Genomic DNA, 26,851 nt, shown 5'->3' with positions numbered 1-26,851 from the left:
CCTCCTAACTACCTCTTTTTCTCAGTATGGGCACCCGCCAGAGCTGACACTATTTTTTAGCTCCTGGGACCCTCAGATTCCGGAGATATTTACTAGTGAAATTACTTCCGGGTTCCTCACCTCCCCCCCTGCCCCCCACATTATTTATTTGTTTAATGTGAAGAAAAGGCAAGAAAAAGAAGTACAACCACAATGTTATATTGCAGCGTACAGAATCACCGTTTATCTCTGTCAAATAAATGTAAATATTATGTCATTTAGTTATGTACTAGTAATTATTTCCATAATGAAAAATGTTTATCAACATATATTTTCTACCACTGTCAACATCTTGTGTGTGTATCACTATTGTGTAGACTCTAGAAACCTACTTCTGCATTAGAACACTGAAGCATAACAGCATTTATGTGTCCATCTCAGGCTCTAACTCCAACCCCCTGGATATCACCTGTGGTGTCCCGCAAGGCTCTGATCTGGGTCCCCTACTCTTCTCAGTGTTCATTAATGATCTTCCGACAGCTTGTAAGGAAACCTCAATACACATGTATGCAGATGACACAATCCTATATGCACACAGCCATAGCCTCTCTGACCTTCAACACATACTTCAGTCTGACTTTTTGAGACTCGAAAACTGGATTTCCCAAAACAAACTGTTTTTAAACACTGACAAGACTGGAACAATGGTATTTGGGACCAAGACTACATTTTTAAAGCTTCCAGCGACTGAGCTCCATATTAGAACCAACACTAACACCACACTAACCCCTGTTATCAGTTTTAAATACCTGGGCTTATGGTTTGACTCCCACTTAACATTCGGGATGCACATTGATACCCTGACAACCAAGACCTATGCCAAACTAGGGGTACTTTACAGGAACAAATCCTCCCTAAGTCTCCTGGTCAGAAAGCGTATCACACAGCAGATGCTAATGCCAATTATTGACTATGGAGACATAGTATATGGCACGGCACCTCAAACCCTTCTTAGCAAACTTGACACCCTCTACAATTCAATTTGTCGTTTTGTTCTCCAATGCAACTACAACACACATCACTGCGAAATGCTCAAAGAACTAGATTGGTCATCACTCGAGTCTAGGCGCAAAGTTCACCTTTCCTGTCTTGCCTTTAAATTCTTTATGGGCAAGCTACCCAGCTACCTGAACAAGCTCCTCACCCCTACCATATGCAGCACCTATCATCTGAGATCTGACCCCAAAAGACTGTTCATGGTCCCAAAGCTCAACAAAGTATCCAACCACTCCTCCTTCTCTTACCGTGCACCCCAAAACTGGAACAACCTACCAGAGACTCTCACATCCACCACCAGTTTAAGTTCTTTCAAATCTAAGGCTGTCTCACATTTTAATCTGGTCTGTAACTGTTACTGTACATACGCCCATAACATATATTTTCTTTAACTGTGCATGCAATGTCTTGTATACTGTATAATGTATACCCTGTTCATTTATGTAACTGTATTTGTAACCATGTATTATTTGTCTTAACTCTGTGCCCAGGACATACTTGAAAACGAGAGGTAACTCTCAATGTATTACTTCCTGGTAAAATATTTTATAAATAAATAAATAAATTTTGAGCCTTCAAGTTCTAAAGTTTTTCTTTTTTTCTTTTATGCCAATAGTTGGTGAAGTGATCAATATTTAGTAATAAGGGATCTGGCCGAAGCCAAATCCCCCAGATTCCATGTAATACACAACGGTACTTTTTTAATTTTTTTTAAACGGTTTATTTTCACAATGTTTTATAGGGTACAAAAAACAGAGAGGTTAGGTGACATATAGAAGCATTACAGTATACATCAGGTACTGCACATGTTGGTTTATATTGTTTGTATATCAAACATTCACTCATTGTGCTTTAATCTTCACGTATATTCCGTGTATTCTGTCCCAGATTCCTAGAAACCTGTTATTTTAGCTGCACGGAGGAGCACTTTTTTCCTTGGTTATATTGTTTGGTGAAACAGTCAATTTGCTCTTCTTTTTTTTGTATACTATACATTTTCATACAGATAATATGAGCTCCTGTCAAAGATTAGGAGAAGGAAGATGGGCTGGGGGAGGGGGGGAGAAGGTATAAGACTTTAGGTCAAATTGTCCTCTTAATGATGGATATCCTGCCTCACCGTGTCTGTAACAGTTAATTATTCTTTATTTTTATTTATTTTGTAACCATTTTAAAGGGAATTGTTATTCCCCTACCATATGAAGTTGGAATTTTCATAATTTGTTAGAATAGTAAAGATCTGTCATTATTTTGGTAAGGAGTATTGATTTTTGCGGCTTCCTAAGGAAACATACATCTGTGTTGAGCCAGTACCTTATATTTAGAAGATTATGCGGAAGAGCCTCATATATATTGGATTCTTATCTAATTAACTATGCAGTTGCGCAATGGACAATGCAAACAACAGGGATAACCATGGATATTCCTGTCTTGTACCACAATGGATGTCGTACTGATATGGACCTATTCTTTAAAATAGAGGCCTTTACAGAATCATACAGTTCCTTAATCCAATTGCAAAAATCACCCCCCAAACTAAGTGTATTGATAATAAGAATGGAAGATCAGGAGCATTGGATCATTCTAACTACATTCAGGGATTATCAAAGCACTATCTATGGGTAATAAATCCTGATGGATCAAAGATCAATGTGTAACATCAGGCTGATAGTCTAGGACATTTGGTTCGTGGCTGTTTTGGCGTGACCAAATCTCTGCTGCGTTAGTCACTACTCACGTCTTTGGAGGGGCCTCTTGCCTAATCTATCCTAAAAAGCTTAACCCCTTACCCTAAAACCTCTTACCCATATCCCTACTCCCATCCACTACACTTAAAGACTTAACCCCTTGTCCTGGCCGCTAAACTAACCCTTAAATGAACCTACTTTGGCGAAATGCGCGACGTCTATGTGTGGTTGAGTGTCCCTCTCCAGCCGAATATTGGCAGAGACTTGGTTGTGGCGAGATAAATGAGACCAAATGTCAGATTCCACTTTGGCCAACATTTTATTCCTGTTTTTATGGGGTTTTCAGGATTATACACTAGGAGGCCACAACCAATGATGTTGCAGTTTCCTATTGGCCTGAGATTTAGCACCCATATTTTCCTTAGTGGGGGAGATTTAAGCCTGGTAAAGTCACCGGTAAATATACCCGTTCCAGTGCTCTAAAAATATCAAAATCCATAGGGGGTGTAAGAGACGTGTTTAGAGGTACGCAATGGAGACTGTTTTAAGGTGAAATTAAAATAAGGCTGTATTGCCTGTTTCCTTAAATAGCACAGCAAACATATGAAAACAACAAACGCCTATCCCTGTGTAAGGGCTAACTTACTTCCCCAGTCCCTATCTGCAGGGCTGGAGGGATAATCCCATTACCACCCTATTCCCCAAAGTCTCAAGAGATACCTTAAAGCAGGTGTCCCTTCATGTCAGTCTCTGGCAGGTTCCTGGGTCCCCTGTGTCCAGGAATAAAAGTCTCTGGGTGTCTTGATCTCAGCACCCCTTTGTGCTCAAGACTGTGTGTGTGTGCAGGCTTCTCTGCTTTTCTCTGTCAGTTCCAAATGTCAGCAAAGGAACCTGTCTGTCCTTCCTTGGAACAGCCCCCAATTGTGAGACTAAGGATCCTCTTCCTGTGTCTCACATGACACTATTTTACAGAGCTCTGATTAGGCAGGTGGGGTTGACTGATTGCAGGTGTGCAATTAACCGGCACACTGCTGAATCAGAGGCAAGTTTCTTAACGGGTAAGTCCCTGTTACAGGGGTGAAAAGAGTAATGGTGACGGCTGTTTTAAACTCATAAAGACTTATTGGGGGCGGGGCGGGGGGGGGGGGGGAGAACTGCTGCTTTAATCTTGTAATTTTGAGTTTGTTGTACACCATTATAGTTGCTCTAATGTCATCTTTTTTGTTTCAATCTTTTTTTATTGTTTTTTCAAATACAAATACAAATTCATAACCGTTTATAACACACAGTTGGCCTTTATACAATTTCACAGTCAACGAGAAGCACAACAACAAAAGGAAAAACATGTATCTTCTCATAGCTTAATATTTTAAGTTCGCGCTCTGTCATCTTAACATATTTAGTTACTTGTTCTGTTTTTTTTACTGCTGTAGCACTCCATGCATCAGCTTGCGACTTGAGTGCAATAGGAGTTTGAGAGGAGGAATGGGATGTATTGAATTCTAGGTCTACGTCTGACATTTCCAATTATTAGTGTAAAATAACTGCATATCTGATGTGATCTTATCTACTCTGACTAATGATCTGTGTGAAATGTAATTGAAGATAATTAATTAATAAGTGGTTTACAACTAATGTAGACACTCGGGGGAGGGGGGGATTGTTGGTGTATATTCAGTGTATTGTGAACAAGTGTGTGTTATATTAAATGCTTCATCATTAAACAAGATCTATTCTGTCATCACCATTTATAAACTAGCCCTCTAATGCAGCGGGAGAATTTGTAGGGGGTGCGAGCGGTTACAGAGGCCACATGCTCTTCCCCACGGCATTAAATGCCGGGGGAGGCATGAGGCCTCCAAGTCACTTACCTGCTCTCTGCGGGTCTGCGGTGACGCGTTGCCATGGCAACGTGGCGTCAAATGACACCTCGGGGTCATGTGACGTCATGCATCACTAAAGCAACGCGCGTCAAATGATGCGGCGTTGTGACGTCACATGACCCACGGGGTCATTTGACGCAGAGTCTTTAGGAGGGGGGGGGGCGAGAACGCTGCGGCTCCCAGTCAGGGGGGCGCAGCTTGGTGAGTTTGCGCACCCCTGCTCTAAAGCATTGTTCCGCAATATTTTGTATGGCTTTAGCAATGTTCAATTCTAGATGCCTGTGATGTACAAAGAATTCAAAACAACTGAAGGTAATATTGTGGTTTGCAGTCAGAGGATCAAAAATAGGAACATAAACTGTTTGTACTGACCAAGGCTGGTGGATCATGCAGAAGAATGCCAATAATTTGGACTGTCACCCAACCCCCTAGGAGAACAGTCTTTGTCAACACCAGTTTTGAAGGCTCAAACTGTTATCCCTTGTAATTTCTCTGCAAGCTGGCCACAATCTATAGAGAATGAATAAATCTTAGATGCTTGCAGGAGAAAGATCTGGGACCATGACCACCTCCTGCTCCCTCTTCCCCATGTGATTTCATCTATAAGTAAAGTGGCAAGCAGTACATGTGTGTGAAACTTAGAAGAGGGAGCAAGGATTGGGAACATACTTTGGGGTCAGACCTGGGGATATATAGGTGGGATGGGATCATGCAGGAGTTTAAGTAGAAAATTGGGGACTAAACAAAACCAGTAAACCCTTAAGCGCCTGGGGGCTTGGAATGAGTTTGCAAATGGAATGAGCTTCTTAAGAACTGAAGGGTAATACACTTTTATTTATCATTGGCAATGTCAAACTCATCATTGTTTTTGATGTCTGATATACCTATACTGAAGGGGTTAGAAAAATACTGTAACCTGTTTAGGATATGGCACATGGTAAACTACAGAAGAAATTGAGTTTAGGATGACCACCTTCCTGACTGACAACATTTCTCTGAAATCAATTTTGTTTACATGTATTGTATTGTATGTCTTTATTTATATAGCGCCATTAATGTACATAGCGCTTCACAGCAGTAATACATGTGGTAATCCAATAAATAACAGATAATATAAATAACAGATCATGGGAATAAGTGCTTTAGACATTAAGGAAGAGGAGTCCCTGCTCCGAGGAGCTTACAGTCTAATTGGTAGGTAGGGAGAACGTACAGAGACAGTAGGAGGGAGTTCTGGTAAGTGCATCTGCAGGGGGCCAAGCTTTATGTGCCATGTGTTCAGAATAGCCACAGTCCTATTCATATGCTTCTTTAAGCAAGTGTGTCTTAAGGTGGGTCTTAAAGGTGGATAGAGAGGGTGCTAGTCGGGTACTGAGGGGAAGGGCATTCCAGAGGTGAGGGGCAGTCAATGAAAAAGGTTTAAGGCGGGAGAGGGCTTTAGATACAAAGGGGGTAGAAAGAAGACATCCTTGAGAAGAACGCAAGAGTCTGGATGGTGCATAACGAGAAATTAGGGCTGAGATGTAAGGAGGGGCAGAAGAGTGTAAAGCTTTAAAAGTGAGGAGAAGAATGGAGTGTGAGATGCGGGATTTGATCGGAAGCCAGGAGAGGGATTTCATGAGGGGAGATGCTGAGACAGATCTAGGAAAGAGTAGAGTGATTCTGGCAGCAGCGTTAAGGATAGATTGTAGGGGAGACAGGTGAGAGGCAGGAAGGCCGGACAGCAGGAGGTTACAGTAATCAAGACGGGAGAGAATGAGGGCCTGAGTCAGAGTTTTAGCAGTCGAGCAACAGAGGAAAGGGCGTATCTTTGTTATATTGCGGAGGAAAAAGCGACAGGTTTTAGAAATGTTTTGAATGTGAGGGGCAAATGTGAGAGAGGAGTCGAGTGTGACCCCAAGGCAGCGTGCTTTGGCTACTGGGTGAATGATCGTAGTTCCAACAGTAATGTGGAAGGAGGTAGTAGGGCCAGGTTTGGGTGGAAGTATGAGGAGCTCTGTTTTAGCCATGTTGAGTTTAAGGCGGCGGAGGGCCATCCAGGATGATATAGCAGAGAGACATTCAGAAACTTTGGTTTGTACAGTAGGTGTAAGGTCGGGTGTTGAGAAATATATTTGTGTGTCGTCAGCATAGAGGTGATAATTAAACCCAAAAGATGTTATTAGGTCACCTAGAGAGAGTGTATACAGAGATAAGAGAAGAGGTCCCAGGACAGAGCCCTGGGGTACCCCCACAGAGAGATCAATAGAGGAGGAGGAGGTATTAGCAGAAGAGACACTGAAAGTACGATGGGAGAGGTAGGATGAGATCCAGGATAGAGCTTTGTTCCGAATGCCAAGAGCATGGAGAATGTGAAGGAGAAGAGGGTGGTCCACGGTGTCAAATGCTGCAGAGAGGTCGAGTAATATGAGCAGAGTGTAATGACCTCTGTCTTTGGCAGCATGGAGGTCGTCAGTTATTTTAGTGAGGGCTGTTTCCGTGGAGTGAGCAGTACGGAAGCCAGATTGTAGAGGGTCTAGGAGAGAATAGGTGTTGAGAAAATGGAGCAAGCGAGCGAATACAAGACGTTCAAGGAGTTTAGAGGCAAAAGGCAGGAGGGAGACAGGCCGATAGTTAGAAAGACAGGTAGGGTCAAGCTTGCTGTTTTTGAGTAATGGTATGACTGTTGCATGTTTGAAGGAGGATGGAAAGGTTCCAGAGCAGAGGGAAGAGTTAAAAATGTGCGTGAGCGTAGGGATTATAGTAGGAGCAAGAGGTTTTAGGAGATGGGAGGGAATGGGGTCAAGAGGGCAAGTGGTAGAGGGAGAAGAGGCGATCAACAGCGACACATCCTCCTCTGAGACAGTGGAAAAAGAGTCAAGGAAGGCAGGAGGAGAGTTAGGAAGAGGTGTAGGATGGGAGGAAGAAACAGAGGGGATGTTCTGACGTATGGATTCCACCTTTTCCTTAAAATAGTCAGCAAAGTCCTGAGCGGAGATGGAGGAAGGAGAGGCAGCGGAGGGTGGTTTGAGTAGAGTATCAAAGACAGAGAACAGTCGGCGTGGGTTAGACTTGTGCATGTTGATTAGTGAAGAAAAGTAGGCTTGTTTAGCTTGCGAGAGGGCAGAGTTGAAACAGGATAGCATAAATTTGTAGTGAAGGAAGTCTGCGAGAGTATGAGATTTCCTCCAGAAGCGTTCAGAGGAACGAGTGGAGGAACGCAGCATGCGCGTGTGGGAATTTAGCCAGGGTCTAGGGTTAAAAGGGCGAGTGCGGCAGAGAGAAAGCGGGGCATGTAGATCAAGAGAGGAGGACAAGGCAGAGTTGTAGTTCCTGACCAGTTTGTAAGGGTCTGTAGCAGATCTGAGAGAGGAGAGGGAGGAGTGTAACGTGGACTCAAAGTCAGGTAAGTGAATAGAGCGCAGGTTTCTGCAGAACCGGGGTGTAGATGGAGGTGGAGAAGTTGAGAAGCGAGATAGAGAGAATGAGATGAGGTGATGGTCAGAGAGAGGAAAAGGGGAAATGGAGAAATCAGAGAGAGAGAAATTTTTAGTGAAAACCAGGTCTAAGTAGTGGCCATCCTTGTGGGTGCTGGCTGCAGTCCACTGTTGAAGGCCAAAAGAAGAGGTTAGAGAAAGAAAGCGGGAAGCCCAAGGGAGAGAGGGGTCATCAATGTGGCAATTGAAGTCCCCAAGGAGAAGAACAGGGGAGTCTGAGGAGAGGAAGAAAGAGAGCCAGGATTCAAAGTGAGAGAGAAAGGCAGAAGGGGGATGAGTAGAGGTAGGTGGGCGATACATGACCGCCACATGAACAGGGAGAGGAGAGAAGATCTGGACAGTGTGAACCTCAAAGGAGGGAAAGGCAAGAGAGGGGGGAATAGGAATAGTTCGGTAACGGCAGAGAGATGAGAGCAGGAGCCCCACACCTCCACCCCTGCCATCAAGGCGCGGAGTGTGGGAGAAGGAAAGGCCACCATAAGAGAGGGCAGCTTCCAGAGCAGAGTCAGACTGAGTGAGCCAGGTCTCAGTTATAGCAAAGAGAAGCAGGGAGTGAGAGAGAAAGAAGTCATGCACAGAGAGGAACTTGTTAGAGAGGGAGCGAGCATTCCAAAGGGCACAGGAGAAAGGGAGAGAGGAGGGAGGGTGGCAGGGGATGGGTATGAGGTTGGAGGGGTTAACACCAGAAGGAGAAGAAGTTGTATGTGGGAGGCGAGGACGAGAGCAAGTAGAAATAAGGCAGGGACCAGGATTGGGAGAGATATCCCCAGAAGCAAGGAGGAGAAGCATGGATAGAAAGAGGATGTGTGAGGATGATTTGTAGGGGTGTGTTTTAGTGCAGGAGGTATAGCTGTGTGGTGACAGAGGACGCAGGTAAGAAAGGAGTTCATGTGAACTGAGAAGTGGGGAAGAAAGGAGAGATGGAGATATATGAATAGAGTTAGAGACATAAGGAGACTGGTGGAAGGAAGTGCATAATTTGAAAATAAGTGCGGTTGCAGCAAATATAAAAAATAAAGGCGGCATCACAGCAATAGTTAAGTGTTGAGATGTGCAGTCTTAGATAGATGAGATCCTCCTTTCCAACGTAGATCAAAAGCAGGAATCAGAAGCAGTAGGTGATGTCCACTTTTCCACTTCTTTTTGAACTTCCTTTTTAAACTTCATAAATACTTGAAACATATATACTTAAAAGCATATCTGCTTAAAAGCATGGCTGCTAGCAGCAATGGCTGTTAGGAGTTTTGGAGTACATGTTGGTCAGTATGCCCATAACTTTCCCCCATCCTGTTTTTGTCCTTGCAAATTAAATCCTATGCCACACTGTAACTGCTACAGCCTGCTGTATATACATCTATATTAAAAAAATACTTGTGTATCCTAGCGTATCTAAACTGGTAAGAATATTAGTAATGCCACATACTATGTAATATGATGTATGATGACAAATGAGAAGCAATTCTCTCTGGGCTTTCTGATTTTTCAAGGATCATGTGGTAAAGTCAGGCCTAGGGCGTCTTTCAGCAGCACCTTTCTTTGCAGAAATGTCATGACTGAATTCCCATACAAATGTGTAAGATAAGTTTGCCCTCTGTCATCCTTCAGGTCCAATTGTTTTTCACATGTTTTCGGATTCGCTCATATTACAAACAATGTTTGTATTATTGAGCAAATTAACTTGACCATGAATGACTACAAGCCTATGTTTCACCCAGATGTTTTGATTGTGGAAACCAGTTTATCATAATATAATAAATCCTAATTAGAGCGAGTAAGGGACTGTCCTCCATCCTGTAGGTCAGAGGTTCTTAACTCCAGTCCTCAAGAACCCCCAACAGATCACGGTTTCAGGATATCCCAGCTTCAGCACAGGTGGCTGAATCGGTGGCTCCGTCTTTGACTGAAGCTGGGATATCCTGAAAACTGGACCTACAGTTTTGGATGGGGTTCAGCAGCCTATGATCATCCCTTTCAGTGCCGGATTAACATATTCGGCAAGCATTGCTAAAGGTATATTCTGTTTAAAAGGGATAGTCCACCATATTAAAACAAAAATAACAATATTTTGGTATACTTGGCTTCCTTAAAAAATATTAATTTGCCCTTAATGCTTCTTATTTTATCATGGTAATTTTTTTTATTATTTTCACACCCGGTCTATTGCATTCATGCTTATTACATATTTCTAGTTTTCTTTGACTAATGGGGTAGTTACAAAAGAAAATACAAATATTCACCTGTAAAGTTGAGGACTGGCAATTGTTCTGATCATGAATGAGATTGAAAAAAAACCTTTCAAAGTATTAAAAGTTTTTGTTTTTTTAACTTGTTCTTTATTTGAATTTTCTGTGAAAAAGGTGGGGGTTGGGGTACAGAAAGAAGAGGGTATCATGTTACTTTTAGTTTACATACATTTGTATACATATCAAAAACACAAAAAACACAAGAGCCCCCACAAACGGCACTCAGACATATCACATGAATGGTTCCAAATTAATTTAAATCAATAAACAAACCAAAATAATATAAACACATCTAATAATTCAATCTAAAATAACACACATGGAAACTGACATTTTCCATGGTGAAAACCCCCTGAAAATAGAAATACAACAATGACAAATCATATGGACTAAATACACATAAAGAAGAGATAAGAATAGGAACCTAAATTAGTAAATCACACTGGGGATAATGTACCCAGTGTAATCTCAACCGGCTGGTCATAAACAGATAGGTGACCAAAAATTCTACACTCCTTTTCTAATAGTTGTAGTGTTGCTGAATATGAACCCCGTCTCACATAAGAGGGAATCCCATCAATGCAAGCTCACAAGGTACCATCATGGAAAAAAATTGTGATGGGTTAATGTGTAAATTCCCGGTAATCCCGACCTTTTACCTGTTACCTAAAGTTCATAAAGACCTCCTAAATCCCCCCAGTAGACCTATTGTGGCAGGAGTATGGGGTTTGAGTGAACCTATTTGTCAATTTTTGGATGCTTTTATGCGCCCATTGAGACATTACCAACTTATATTCGTGACACTATAATAATAATAATAATAATAATAATTGCATGTTCCTGTATAGCGCTGCTAGTTTTACGTAGCGCTTTACAGAGATATATTTTGCAGGCACAGGTCCCTGCCCCGTGGAGCTTACAATCTATGTTTTTGGTGCCTGAGGCACAGGGAGATAAAGTGACTTGCCCAAGGTCACAAGGAGCCGACACCGGGAATTGTACCAGGTTCCCCAGTCAGTGTCTTTACTCACTGAGCCACTCCTTCATACTATGGATGCTCTTTCGAGGCTTGATTGTATAGAGGTAGAGGGTGATGTCATCCTCGCTACATGTTACAGTATGTGGAAGCACTGTACACCTCCATTTACCATCAGGATGGTGTACGAGCCTCTCGCTATTTCTTTTCTATAATGAATCTTTCTCCACAATTGATTGATTTACTGATGAAGTTGTTGACTTATTTTATCTCATAACTATTTTGTTTTTAAAAACAAATTTTATGTACAACAAAGAGGTACTGCCATGGGAGCCACTTGTGCCCCCTTGTACGCCAACCTGTTCTTAGGTTGGTGGGAATGGGAGGTAGTCTTTTCAGAGCTAAACCAGGGAATGACTGATCATGTTTTATTGTGGTTGAGATACATCGACAACATCCTCATCCTCTGGCAAGGCAATGCCGATGGGTTTGGGGATTCCGTCGATGTTCTCAACCACAATGATTTAAACACTTAAATTAACATCTAAGTGCAGCAATAATAAAATTGATTACCTGGATTTGAGAATTAGTATTAATGTTACTGGCAATCTGAGTACTGACATTTTCAGAAAAGATACGGCAACTAATTCAATAATCCTCTTCCATTGAGAACTCTGTGGCCATATCCTGTATGAGTTGTCGTTCCATATCATTCCAGCCATCAAGGTCTCCCGGTTGGGAATTGCCGTCTTTAGATTTTGAAAATAATTTCTTAAGAATTTCTTACTATTTATATTTTTAAACATTAATTGGTATTATTTGTGTCTGATCAGTCTTAAAATGTACACATGCTTATCCTTCATGTGATTTATGCTCTTTCCTTTATGGCACTTTATCTCTCATGTTTATTGTTATATTAATGCCTTTTTGTTTTTAGCTTTATCCATTTAGAGTGTCTTATTGGACTCAGGTCTGGCGTGTTACTATACACTAAGGAGATTCGTCATATTACTACATGCGGTCGCTGATGTTTAAATGATTATCTGCTGAGCCGCTCCGAGACTACAATCTACTGCGCATGAGTACTCTGATCACCGTTGTCAGCTGTGATTGCTCTCTCGGCACTACTCGGAACGGGCAATCACTCTGCTGCCTTGTGCAGCTGTCCCTATGACGTCGCCGCCCTCGCGAACCTCTGTTACTGGTTAGAATCAGGAGAGGCGGCGCCAATACTCACTGTCTGTTGTATAAAGCCTAGCACACCTCTACTTACCTCTTATCACTCCGGGAAGAAGCCCCCCACGTGCGAAACGCGTTGAGTGTCCCTAATGGCAGCTCTTACCTGATCTCTATGGCATGACCTGTACTTCATGGTGCATATTCTGAGTGACTCAGACACATGCAGGAACCTGATTATTCCAGGATTCCTTAAAGGACTGATTTCCATCTACTCGTTACCATCAGCTGAGTATCCTTTTGTCTGTTACTTGGAGCTTTTCACTCAGAACTTGGCATTGACTTATATCAAGTATTATCTTTTTACTGGGGAAGCTTTCTCACTGCTGCTTCTCCTCCTATGCCTTATCTGTGCATATTCACGGATATCTGTTGCACCCATGTGTTATTTTTGATTTGTTGCTGGTTTGTACAGGGTTGAGTTATTTCTGTTTTCTTTTTTCTCCCCTGTGTCTCCCCCTTGGTTTAAGATCTCCTATTTCGATGTGTGCCTCATTCTAGCACATATACGTTTAGTCATCATATATCTTTTGGTCTCCTTGTCTCTGCTTATCCATGGCAGTTAGGAGTATTTAGGGGTGCCTTAACTATTCAGCTTATTTGTATCACCCCATTTATTTTATGGTTATTTGTTGATACTTATATATTTTTTTCAGCTGCACAGTTTAGTTTCCAGTGACATTTCTTATTTTGCTGTATATATCTCTTTGTTCAGTGTTCGTGCTCATTATTGCTGCTAGTCTGCCATTAGTGTGTATATGTTTTTTAAATTGTTAGTGTGTCCTACTGCTCATCATTAAAATCTATGCCATTTTTCTATTTTGCCTTTGGTCCAGATTTTTTGTCTCTTTTATATAGATATATATATCTATATATATATATAGATATATATATGGGGAAAAAAGGAAGAGAGAGCGCACACCCATAGCGTAAAATTGTATTTTAATGAGGGGAGGGGGAAAGGGGGGTAAAAAATGCACTCACAAGGGTACAATAAAATAAAGCATTGCGTGATATAATCACCACCATCCGGTACGTGTCTGCAACGTCTTGGGGCAGTCCCTGTCTTGCAGTCTCAGGATCGTACTCCTAAACAGATGTCCAGAGCAGATGGTATTCACTCCTGCAGTATAAGAGTCCTGTAAGATGGCTCCGTGTTGTAGGGGCTTCTGCAGCAGTTGCGCATGGATCAGTCCGTTCCAGCGCTCGTTGATGACGTCAGTGTCAATGCGTCTGACGTAATGACGCTCCCTGACGCGTTTCGTCACTCTCGGGTAACTTTCTCAAAGGGTATATATCTTTTTTTACTTTAGAGGTATTTTGTGAGTGCTATATTAAGGGATTCTGTTTGTCTTTTTTTGTGTGTTATATATGTATGTATATGTGTCAGTAGCTTATTTTAATTTCTTTCCATATTTCAATTGGTATGCATAGCAGACCTGTCCAGGGATCTAAGGGGAAGGCAAACCTGAGAATTGCCTGTGCCATTCCATGTGTGGCCTTCCATAGCTTTGTAACCTTTAGACACATCCACCATACATGTACAAACGATCCCTGCTGATCACATCCTTTTGAGCAAAGGGGTGACATGTTTCTAAAAAATGTGGACAATCTCAGTGGGATGTAATACCATTGGTGAAGCATTTTCTATGCATTTTCTTTAATTAGGACACATGTGGAACTCCTTCCAATCCCTTCAAATATATTATCCCACTACTCTTGATGCAATTCTTCTCCCAACGCCTCTTCCCACTTTGACATACATTTGGGTTTTGTTTCAGTTTCTGGTTTAACAATTGCTAATATGTTGTATACTGTTGAGATCAGGCATTTCTTATCCTCCCCCGAGAGGCACGTCCTCAAATACTGTATAGTCGTTATATGGGCCTTTGCTTCTTATGTGGTCCTTCAGTTGGAGATATAGACCGATTTATGTAACCCAATTTCTCTCATTATTGTCTCAAACCCTTTAATTTCTTTATTTGCCAATATATCTTTTACGCTTGTTATTCCTGCCTTGCGCCAATCTTTAAAAGCTGTTGGTTCAAAGCTGGGATGCTCAAATAGTGGTGTCACCTGAGATTTAAGTTGGTCAACTCATGTTTGAATTTCAAAGAGTCCCACATTTTAAGTGAGTGTGTAATCGATTCCAGAGGCACCGTCAGTTCAGGTCTTTATTTCTTTGTTAACCATAACATCATATCTACAGTTGACCTTGAGAGTGTATCAGACTCAATTTCTACCCATTTTTCCTCTGTTTGTGAGCATGCCAGTGGATCAACTGGCTTAAATGAGCCGCTTGATAATACTGCAATAAATGTGGCAGAGCTAAACCTCCGGATGCCTTGGATTTATAGAGTGTGGGTAACTTTATTCTCGCTTTTTTGTTCCATATACATTTTGTGATTTTTTTTTCTGTAGTTTGTGTATATCTCTAGCCCTGACTTGCACTTGTGCAAGATTCTTGGTAGTAGTGGAAAAACAGAAATAAACTGTGCGCTACTATCTATCTCCTTATAATTGAATACAGTGCAGTGACTAAACCATATATAAATAAAGTAAACCACAATATCACAGTGAATAAGTGATTAAATAATTAAATTATAACATAACCGTGTGGTTGATAAGGGCGTCTGCTGCTATAAACATTAGGGGTGGCTCAGCACCCCACACACTCTAAGAAATGGAAACAAAAAGAAAACTGCGCACAACGCCAAATAGTGAAGTAAGTAATAGAATGTATTACAATGTTAAAGGGGTAATAAATCTGCGTACATCAGATAGATCTAATAATACACTAGAGGTTTTTAATATTGATGACTTTATTTTATGTACATCGACACATATTGTATATCTGTTGGAGTGTGCATGCGGATACCAATATGTAGGCAGAACCAAACGCAGCCTTAAAATCCGTATCCAGGAACATGTCCGAAACATTAAAATTGGGTTTGACAAACATAGTGTGTCAAGACACTTTTCATTACATCATGGTAAAGACCCTTCTAGTCTTACTTTCAAGGGGATTCAGTTTATTCCAGTTAATAGAAGAGGGGGAGACAGAGTCAAAACATTATCCTCTAAGGAGACTTATTGGATACATAAGCTAGATACCATGTCCCCCAAGGGGCTCAATGAGGATGTGGATATTTGGGCATTATATTAAAACCTCCAGCCCACGTCCTCATTAGATTTAGTGATAAGGCACTGCTATGTGTTTCCTTCTCCCTGCTGTAGCTTACCTGCTATTTCTAGTTAGATATATATATATATATTTTATATTGCTTAAGGAATTTATGATGTCTATTTTAATCTTTTAATATACTAATACAGGCATACCCCGCTTTAAGGACACTCACTTTAAGTACACTCGCGAGTAAGTACATATCGCCCAATAGGCAAACGGCAGCTGGCGCATGCGCCTGTCAGTACGTCCTGAACAGCAATACCGGCTCCCTACCTGTACCGAAGCTGTGCGCAAGCAGGGAGACTATAGAGCCTGTTACAAATGCGTTATTTACATCAGATATGCACATATAGGACGATTGCAGTACAGTACATGCCTCGATAAGTGGGGAAGGCAGTGCTTCACTTAAAGTACATTTTCGCTTTACATACATGCTCCGGTCCCATTGCGTACGTTAATGCGGGGTATGCCTGTAATGTGTTTCTTTTTATTCCAGCATGGTGTTATGTTCATGTTAGGTTTAGATTATATGCTAGTGTTTTTTTTTTTTTTTATATATGTGATTGTTCATTTGTTAATAAAGTTGTTGTTTTAAAAGTAGAAATAAATCTTCCCTAATACTTTGACCTTAGCTCAGATGATTGGTCTAACTCTAATTGTTTGACCAATGAGACATCTCTGAGAGGTATTTAAGATCTCTGGGTAATGGCCAAATTATTCCCTGAAGAAGTAGTTAGATCTACGAAACATGTTGGATGTATTAATGCCATAATTTTGCCTATATTCATCCTTTGGATTTGTATCACTATCAGCTTATATTGGCTGCCACCGTGCTAACTGAGCGATTTCTGCGCCTGTAAGGGACTCTCCTTCCTCCCTATTGATTCCTCCATTGCCACGAGAACTGTGACGTCACTCCGCTACACCACGTGACGGAGCGGCATCGTGGCACGCTGTGTAAGCCCCTGCAGCTGCGGAAGTGTTTGCAGAGCAATTCCAACAGCTCTGGACTGCCCTAAGATCATAGCAGCTGGGAAAAGCAGCAAATCTACACAGGAGAGACGGGGGACTGTAGGGGAATTCCTCTGGAGGCAGTATATCGCCGGTTGAGGAGCGGTCCCACTAAGTGTCTGAATCTGCAGTATTACCAGGCTGCTTGAAAGGAATCCCCTTGTGAGCAGCGTCCTGCTGTGTGAGGAGTGCATGAAGGATCCCATGCCCCAGAACCATCATAGAGGCTCCTGCAGAGACAGCTGAGTGCCAGACCGTCCTGTTTTACAGCTACAGAGTGGTAACCAGTGTGTTATGCACTAAATGCACATGTTATTTCTATCTGATGTACGCAGATTTATTACCCCTTTAACATTGTAATACATTCTATTACTTACTTCACTATTTGGCGTTGTGCGCTGTTTTCTTTTTGTTTCCATTTCTTGGTAGTAGTGTTTACTCTACCTATCCAGGATATATGATCACTAGACCATTCCTCTAATTCTCTTTTCAATGTTTTTATCATTGCTGGGTAGTTTGCCTCATAAATGTTGTCCTGTGTATTGGTCAACCAAATTCCCGAGTACTTTATGGCCTGGGTCTTCCATTTGAAATAAAATTTTAGTTGTATAAGCTTTAATTGTTCCTTTGGGAGGTTTATATTTAAGGCTTTGGATTTGTCATTATTTATTTTAAACCCTGGAACTCTGATAGCTTATTGAATAGGTTTGGTAGAGAGGTTAGTGGTCTTGATATCGTTAATAATATATCATCGGCAAACAGTGATAGCTTATATACTTTTTGTTTTACCTCTATCCCCCCTGATATCCACGTTCAATCTGATTTGAGCTGCTAAAGGTTCTATCGCTAGGGCGAACAGCAGTGGTGACAGAGGGAAGCCTTGTCTTGTGCCGTTTTTATATGTATTTTATCTGTCTGCATATTGAGGTAGCATACTTTAGCTGTAGGTTCCCCATATAGCGAGGCGTCCAGAGACAGTAACATTGAAGGCGTGTTATTCTGCTTAGCTATTTGGATCAAGTTGATTGTTTTTCTTGTGTTGTCTGCTGCCTGCCGACCTCGTATAAATCCTGCCTGATCTGCATCTAACAGTTGCGGAAGATATGTATTCAATCTAGTGGCTAGTATTTTGGAATACTTTGTACAGTAGCGGCAGCTTTTATTTGAACTAATGCCGGCGGCATGCCGGGATCTACTCCGGCTGCCACCAGTCAAGACCGCGCGCCGCCGCGTTTCCTACACGCACCCCCCCTCCACTTCGCGTGCATTTTACCCCCCCTTCCCGACCCCGAACCCGGCTCCTGCTCTGCCCCTCTGCTTCCCCGCACCCCCGCTTACCTCACTTTAAACTCCAGGGGTGTCGGGGAAGCCGGGCGCGCACGTGACTGTGACGTCACAGTGCGCCGCAACGTGCCGCGTCTCCACGCTTCCCGCACGCATCCTGCCGTGCGGGAAGTGTTCAAATAAAAGCTGCCGCTACTGTAGTATTTTGAGATCATTATTAATCAGGGATATCAGTCTATAACTTTTGCATTGTGTGGGGTCTTTGACCTCTTGATGTATTATTATTTTTGATTCACGCATTGTTTGTGGAAACTTCTCTCCCTCTAAAACTGTGTTAAATAGTTGACTAGTTGAGGTACTAGTAATTGAGCTAGTTTTTTATAATATATAGTGGACAGGCCGTCAGGGCCTGGTGCCTTGGCATTTTTCAGCCCTTTTAATGTTTCTGGCTGGCTGGGGAGAGAGCAGAGAGACAGGCTGTTGTGGGGAAAGGAGGGAGAGGAGAGAGACAGGCTAGGGGAGAAAGGAGAGCAACAATAAAAATTGCACACTCACATGGTGTCAAATCATTAAAAGCACAGAACACAATAGACTGGGATTGACAGCGTCTCACCACTCCTCTCCTCAGCGTTCTGCGTCTTTTGAACAGGCTCCCGCACTGCCGGGTTTTATCTTGATAACATTTTCTACCAGTCTTCACTATTGGGTTTTTTACCTTTTATTCACAAAGGTCATCCCACCCTTAGACCGACAAAAACAGAGGACCACACACCACTGCCACTGACTTGGATATGCTAACAAGAATGGGGAATATGCGAGTATATCCCCGTGGATTTACAGACCCAGTCCACTAATTGTCAAACATATTGCACTATTGTGTGTCTTTTTATACTTTTATATTAACCTGCGCTCCCCATGACCGGGAAATCGGTTGAGTACCCCTGAATTAGAGCGTACAAATATATTTAAAATGTTTACTCTTTGATATGATCGATCATATGAAAATATGCAGTGTTTAATGTTACGGTTTTATACAAGTCCAAACAGGAAAAAGCTAAAAAAAAACGTTTAAAGAAAATTTGGGTCTGTCCCAGCTAAACAAGGACATATGGTCACCCTGTGTAAAGCTCCTCAGAATCTCCAATATACTGTCAGAATTCTACAGTACATGTGATCAAACGGAGTCTGGTTCTGCATTTGGATACGTAGGCTAATCTCAATGGTGGGCAGCAATATCTATTCTCTATCAGAATGTGTATATACAATTTTTTAATAGTACATTGATAGAAAAATCCATTTTTGAAAGGTCTCTGTTTTGAGTCCCCTGGTTGACAACTTTGATCAGAATCTCTAATCAGAATCTGTTGACACTTTTAGTGGAATCAGTGTGTAGAAAAAACTAAACTGTGAGGAAAGTACAGCAGTGGGTTCTGGAAAGTAACATGCTGTTGTATAAACTGGGATTATGTTTTGTAGTGTTTATTTTTTGGCAACATCAGTGCTTTTGTAGGTGTTCATTAAAAAATTTTTTTATTATATATATCACGTTTAGTCGTGTTAATAACATGGAAGAAGGTGGAATACATTTGAAATCTGTGTTCATCAGTGCACTTTTTTTTGTTTTCACACTTTGTGTTGCCTTTGGCTCCTAGTCTGGCTTCTCCTGGAAGGGGCACTCAACAGGAACTGATGCTCAGTTTCCGGTTTTAACAAGAAGATGGTTGGTCTCTTATTTTTTTGGGACTTTTCCGTGTAAAACTTCTAGTCTAACAAATGCGCAAAGTACCCATCAAGCATGAAAACAGTAGGAGCTATCATAACCAAATAATTTTTAATGCTATAATTTTGGACTAGTCCTACTGTGTGAGTGCCTGTTGTATTTCTATGCATGCGAGACAGAGCAGCAAACCTCGAACCACACAAAACAATGGTTTCAGACTAAGCAAAAAGGGTGTGCTCATATTTGACTGTACAGTGCCACAGTGCCATTCTTCAAACAGCACACCCAATTTTTTGTAATTTTACTAGCTAATTGTATTTTGAGCAGAAGACCGAGGACTTATTCTTCCCCTTATGGTGCCTATTGGTTCCAGGTGCCAAACGAAGGGGTTTAAAAGTACGATTCCCCCTCCGGTAACATTCTTTTACTGGTAGCCCAGTTCTTGATGTAATTGTTAGAATAGGAGGGGAGAAAAAATATTTGCGAAGAGCTGCTTTGACATTTGAGTTCATAGGAAGCCCCTTGACTATTCACATACACCATGCAAAGCCTAGATGGTGATGAGTGCAAGAATATGGAGCTCCAACAGACAGCTCCTCCCAGCTGTTGCGAGCTGCACATGACTTTGCGTTTGTTTCTGCTAGACACATTGCACAACAACGGAAAACCCATTTTAGGCTCAGACTGATTAACTGCAGAAGGTGTTTCTCCACCCATGGCAAGGTTAACCCATCTATGGCTAATGGATGTACGGCAAGTAACTTCGGTAATCCTCTACGTGCTGTGATCACTTCTATCCTACACCACATTTCTTGGGCGTGCTGAACAATACACCTGAGCAGGTACAGTATGCGTACCTAGAAAATAATTGCAGATATGTCACTGCCTGGCAGCAGAGGGTTGATGGGTGGGAGGTTGACAGCAGAGTGTGATTGGACTCGATTGAGGCAGCAGAGGGTGGACTTACCTGAGTCTCTACAGCGCAGACCATGCCTCTGCCCTGTGTGCCCCCACTTGCCACCTATCCTACAAATTCTGGGCGAGATATATCAATACTTGGCAGTGAGTGACACTTGTGATAATGGAATCCCAGAATGCAAAGCTGCAGAACACAGGCATCAGTGGAGTGTTCTACTGCTTTTAATTAAGGGGCCTGTCAGTCCTCATGGGTTCTGTGAGCTTTACATCTTCCTTCTGTGTGGCTGTGTGACTCACACAAAATTCGTGAAAGTTCACGTCTGCTAAATATCATAGTAGCCTAATATTGTGATAATACAAACTGACGACAAAGCAACATTGACACTTTTTTTTTTAATTGTGATTGTCAGTCACCAATGTGAGTCAGTGATGTTGGTGAATTGCAGTTTAAGACGTTGCCGTCTCGTAGAAGGCAAATCTGCTAATGTAAAAGGGATCTCCGCACTATGCCTTACACTCCACCCCTCAATGATGACAGCATCGCTCCTTTCCATGATTGGTTTGCCCTCTTTCTCTTAATCTTCTATTGTCTAGAAAATGTATTGGACAGGGCTTTTTCAACTTAAAGCAAATCACTGTGAAATTCTTTTTTAGCACCACTTAGCAGCAAATAAATTCCTTCTTGTTCGGCTTTAATGCTACCTGAATTTATCCATGTCTGTTTAACAAACCTCCTGTTTAATTTGCCAGACGCGGAGGCCTCCTGCCTTTACTTTCTAATTGGTAATTTTACATCTTGCATGCCCATTAAACAGATCACATTTAATCAGAGAACAACACTTGGATTTAACAAGGATGCTCAGATCTGTGTCTGCTAGACTAGGAACTGGCACTGCAGTTTTACAGCAGTGAGTGGAGTGACTGCACCTTTTCTATTCTGTCATCTGTTTCTGTCTTTCCCCTTACCACTCTCTTCTTTCACACACGTCTTATTTTTTTACTTTTCTTCTTTTCATCTATCCCCAATATTTGTTCTCAAATATGAAGTCCTTTTGAGCCTCTAGTATTTTCATGCCTGTTATTCTCTGCCATCTAAATAGCAGTATCGACCGTGTTTCCTCTTCAAAGGATTTTTGCAGCTGTAAAGCTTTTGTAGCTTTGCTAAATTGAATGATGCTTAGCAGTGAAGTGGTTAAGGAATTTTAAAAGGAAGGAGAGAACAGGGACTGTATGCAAATCTGATTTTGTAATGTCATCATGTACAGTAAGTAAACATGTGAGGTTTAGTTGGCAGGATGCTGCGCTTATGGCGACGCGACGGCGATGTCAGGCTACGGTCGCTGTAAAAATCAAACTGAGGTGACTTCCAGCGATCGCGACCAAGCCGTTGCGCTGTGCTTACTATAAGCGCACGCGACGGCGGCAATGCATGACGTCGCCGGCACTATAAGCGCTGCTTAAATCTGTTAAAGCAGCAATTCCTCCCTCCCCTCGGGGAAATCAACTGTGGGCCATATTCCAACCGGAGATACACTATATCCTACAGTGAGCAGCCACCTTACCTTCTCGTTTCAACATTGGCCCTCATTCCCTCTAGCTTGTAAGCTCTCACATGCAGGTCTCTTATTACCTCTTTGTATCTCTTTGTGGATGTTCGTCCTCACTTGAGACCGCGCTGTGGAATATGTTTGCGCTTTACAATGAAACAATGATAATATTACATAAGCTGGCTGGGAATAGTGATTTCTGTCCTGGAACACCAACCGTAGAGATGCGCGAATCTTTCGCCAACATTACAATTCACAGCAAACATAGTGTTTCTCCAACCCCACAAGAGACCTATTTTAATATAGTCCCAAGTGCTAGATATAAATACCCTGAAACCGCCCTTCGAATAACATGTGGAGAGATGCCTTTAATCAATAAAGAGCTCACCTGGGAAATATGCTTATAACAGTCATTCTAATAATATACTTTATATATCTTAGTAGCACATATCCTATATCCACATATCTATATTTTTATAACAGGCGTTGCCCCCTTTTCCCTCCTTCTCCCCCTTACATTGCTCTTTATCTCCTACCCTCCTTCTCTCCTCCTCCCCCGCTCTCCTCTACCCCCTCGCTCTCCTCTACCCCCTCGCTCTCCTCTACCCCCTCGTTCTCCTTTCCCCCTCTGTCTCCTCTCCCCACACTCTCCCCTCCCCCCATATTCTCCCCACCCCCCACACTCTTCTCCCCCCACCCCCCACACTCTTCTCCCCCCACCCCCCACACTCTTCTCCCCCCACCCCCCACACTCTTCTCCCCCCACCCCCCACACTCTTCTCCTCCCACACTCCCCTCCCCCTCATTCTTCCCTACTCTCCTCCCCCCCAATCTACCCCACTCTCCCTTCCCCCCACTCTCCCTTCCCTCCACTCTCCCTTCCCCCTCACTTTCCCTTCCCCCTCACTCTCCCCTCCCCCTCTCTCCCTTCCCCCTCTCTCCCCCTCTCCACTCTCCCCCTCTCCACTCTCCCCCTCTCCACTCTCCCCTCCCTCTCCCCCTCTCCACTCTCCCCTCCCTCTCCCCTCCCCTCCCCCCTCACTCTCCCCTCACTTTCCCCTCCCCCCTCACTCTCCCCTCCCCCCTCACTTTCCCCTCCCCCCCTCACTCTCCCCCCTCACTTTCCCCTCCCCCACCCCTACTCTTCCCCCCCCAACACTCTTCTCCCTCCCCCCCCAACACTCCTCCCCGCCCCCCATTCTTACCCCCCCCCATTCTTCCCTCCCCCCATTCTTCCCTCCCCCCTCAAATGTTACTAAATGGAGAAGGTTTTGATGAAGGAAAGGAGTTAACAGAATAGTGTGACACATCTGCTTGTTCAGGCCTGCTCCTGGCTTTTGCTCTAGATATGCACAGTGACTGCCAGAACGTTAGAGACTTGCTTGAGAATATATTTTAATGGCAGCTCCCTGTTTTGCCCAATAATAATTGCAACACAGAATGATTGGGGGTGACCTAGCCTAGGAAATGGTATAAACATGTGTTGCTTCACTAACTTTGAGACATTCTGTATGTCTGACCTGCTAGATTCACAGCAGATTTCTCAACCAGGAATTAACTTTTAGTTTGCATGCTGGACTCTGAGATAGAGTACACCAGCCTGAGACAAATTACAAACTCTGTGTATCTTTTTGTTATGTAGTTTTGACACCTACTTGGTGCATTGAAGGCACCTCTAGGAGGGAACCTGTTTAAATTAGTTTGTAAGCTCTTTTTTTGCCAGAGGGTCATTCAACACATTGCGTTAAAACCTGATGAACAACCTTGTGAGATTCAAAAGCTTGTAACTTATCAACTGTCTGCTGGTCACGTTAAAATGTGCTGCACTACCTACTCTCCCCCTTCTTTGTTATTATACACCCCGCTACCCACCTTTGTTTACTACTTCATTATGTAAAACATCAGATGACAGATTCACGAGATAAAGTGGCTCCTGCAGTCACAGATAAAGACCAAGTTGAAGGCTCAGAGCTGGAGAATGTTGTGGTGAAACATCATTGCACCTTCCTTCTGCTATCAACCTGCTTCCCACTTAAACATTTGTAAACCTCCAGTCTCTTTGTGAGGGGGGAAAAAAACAGTATGTGGTTGAGACATAGCTGAATAAATCCTTTGAAGCTTACAAAACTTGAAATAGGAGAACAATGTGCCCTGAAAAGCCAAGCCTACCCCTCCTCCCTCTGACACTGCCTTATGTCTCTTCCCCTCCCTCTGCCTGGAAAAGAACAGCTGAAGGGCTTGTGGCAACCTCAGGAAGGCAAGGGAGTTAAAGGGAGTCAGGACTCGGCATGGCAAATCAGTCTTTACACTAACATCAGTACACTCCTAGTGACAAAGGTACACAGCTGAAATGTCGTCTTTATGCCTGGACAAGGTATAAAGCTATCAGGTGTAAGTCAGAAGAATGAGGACTCCAGGTGGCTAGCTCACTTACATTTTTTCCCCCTTCCTGCCTAAATCTTTGATACATTCCTCTATCACGTCTTCTCTTTTCATTCAATCTCGGTTTCCCCGTCAATCTATCCCTGTCTTCCGATTTCTCTCTCGCTCTCATTCTCGCAAGCTGCTCCTGCAGTGAGCTTGCAGCATGGAGGGAGGGACCGACGCTGCCTTTGCTGCTGCTTTTCCTAGTATCTGCGCAGCACCTTCCACTGCAGGCAGGATGGCAACGGGAGGCAAACTTGATGAATTGGAAAGGTCAGTAATTTATATACACCTTGGCTGAATATTGCCCCTTTCCCTCTTAGATGAAATGAAATATCTGCTGTCTCAGCTGTCAGTGAGTGCATTGGCTCAAGCTCAGCTTCATGCAACATTTAGTGAATCAAAGCTTGTGATTCCGCATGAATTGGAAGGCAGGATGCTGCGTGATCATTGTTTTGGTGAGCAGTGCGTCTGTCTTGCCATCTTTAGACAGTATGGTCGAGGAGGGGGAGGCATAGCACGCATTATACATTGCAATCAGTGCATGCTTAGGTCTCCCCACCCCTTCTTTATATACAGTACTCAGCAGCTGTTTCTGAGCTGTTAATGTGTGGGAAGTTCGCACTTCATCATTTTAAATACAACGACTGCAGTATATGCATGATAATGCACTAAAAGGTCATGTTTAACCTCTTGCTTGCTTGCGAAATGATGCTGTTTATTTCCTCTTTGCACATCCTGCTGGCCTTAAAACACCAGGGTTAAACGTATCTGAGTATTGTTCACTTTCACGATAAGAGAATACTGAAAATGAATTTAGCTTTGTTTGACTCAAGCACTATGATTCATTGCATGTTTATGGGCACAGTACAAGTGTGAGGTTATTATGCTGTGTGCTCTAATGTTCTTGCTTATCAAGGAATTCTAGTATAATTTTTTTTTCTTAAAAGTATTGAAATACTCCCGCTTCTGTTAATATAGACACATTTATTGGGAAGAGTAAAGGGGACTTAATCCCATGGGTGCTAGGCAGTTCAACAGTATGTTGCAAAGTTTACCCTTCTGGCATTCAAGGATTAAATATATTTGACAACTCTACAGTGCAAAGAAGAGTTGAATTTGTGCTTTGCTTGAAATTATGCCACAGTACAATTTCTGCATTGCATACTATACCATTTTACTGGTCCAGAGGAAAGCATTGAGGGAGTTCCATAGCTGCCAATCACCGTGTGTGTAATGTTGCAATGAGAAGTATATGATTAAAAAAAAAAAAAAAATTCCTTAGGAATTACATCTACAATAGGATAACACTTACAGTATTTTTATTGTATTTCATGAGCTCCACTGGGAGCTGTGCTACTGACATAACGAATGCTCATTTAAAAATTGTATGTTTCTAAATTGGTATAGGGTTTCCCAATGTATCCTTGTGTACCGGAAACATACCTGATAAAAAGAATCCAGGATATTCCGAGTATCCACTTAATAAGGAAGCCCATATGAATGTGTTTGGTGTCTGAATGCAGTTATTCATTTCCCAAAAACATAGTTTGGTTTGGAATCTTGAGGCCAGGTTTGGGAATCGCCACAAGGTGGATTTTTCAATGTCAGCCTGGAAATCGGCTATTTTTCATGTGAAATTGTGATATTTTGCTCTTTCTCACAGACTTATTTTAAAACAGAACTACTTTTACAGCAAAGTAGCAGCAGTCACTTGTTGTCACTGTTCTTGTGCATGGATGTTTCACACAGCAGGCTGTATTACTGCAGCAATCACACCGTGCCAGGGATGTTGCTGTGTGACTTAAGCTTCACTTCCCTCACATACCATCTCTTTTTGGGGGAAGCAAACAACCAGGAGCGTAATATTGTAAAATGTTCCGCTTTCTGTCAAAATCCTTTGTTGAATGTGTCTGTACCTGCCACGTCATGTGACATTCTCGAAGTCGCAGTTTATGATTATATTGCCTAGGTAGGCATCCTGAGGAAACATGCATGATGAAAGAAGTGTAATGGGTGTGTTTTGACCCAATCCCACAGGCATGTTGCCTATTGTGCAAATGTTGTGAGGAGAATGTGTGGAATCTTAAAGTCAAAGGTTCAAGGTCTACCCCATCTTGCGCAAATGGGGTTATATCAGTGGGCCTGGTCTACCAATATTCAGATCAAAGTATGCACTGCCAGCCGATGCCCTTGCCAGAGTTGGCTGTAAGAAGACTTTGC

General features: G+C 42.5%; 1 protein-coding gene across 9 annotated transcripts in view; it reads left to right on the top strand.

Annotated features, from left to right (window-relative positions):
- The window catches only part of ARHGAP32 (Rho GTPase activating protein 32), a 516,520-nt gene that overhangs the window by 183,633 nt on the left and 306,036 nt on the right, over nucleotides 1–26,851 (top strand). For 2 of the 9 annotated variants that reach the window (XM_075603321.1, XM_075603319.1), the window contains exon 1: nucleotides 24,398–24,901. The exons of 2 other annotated variants lie outside the window; for them this stretch is intronic. In XM_075603321.1, coding sequence (XP_075459436.1) covers nucleotides 24,792–24,901 — 110 coding nt within the window. In that variant the 5' untranslated portion in view covers nucleotides 24,398–24,791. Of the gene's footprint in view, nucleotides 1–20,561; nucleotides 20,582–24,229; nucleotides 24,902–26,851 lie in introns of those variants that run through there. 5 more of the 9 variants (XM_075603328.1, XM_075603327.1, XM_075603326.1 and 2 more) reach the window with 4 other exon arrangements.

This window comes from Ascaphus truei, chromosome 6 (genome assembly GCF_040206685.1).
Source record: "Ascaphus truei isolate aAscTru1 chromosome 6, aAscTru1.hap1, whole genome shotgun sequence".
Classification (NCBI taxonomy): Eukaryota; Metazoa; Chordata; class Amphibia; order Anura; family Ascaphidae; genus Ascaphus; species Ascaphus truei.
The sequence above is the reverse complement of the archived record's forward strand: the minus strand, read 5'-3'. Positions and strand labels throughout refer to the sequence as shown.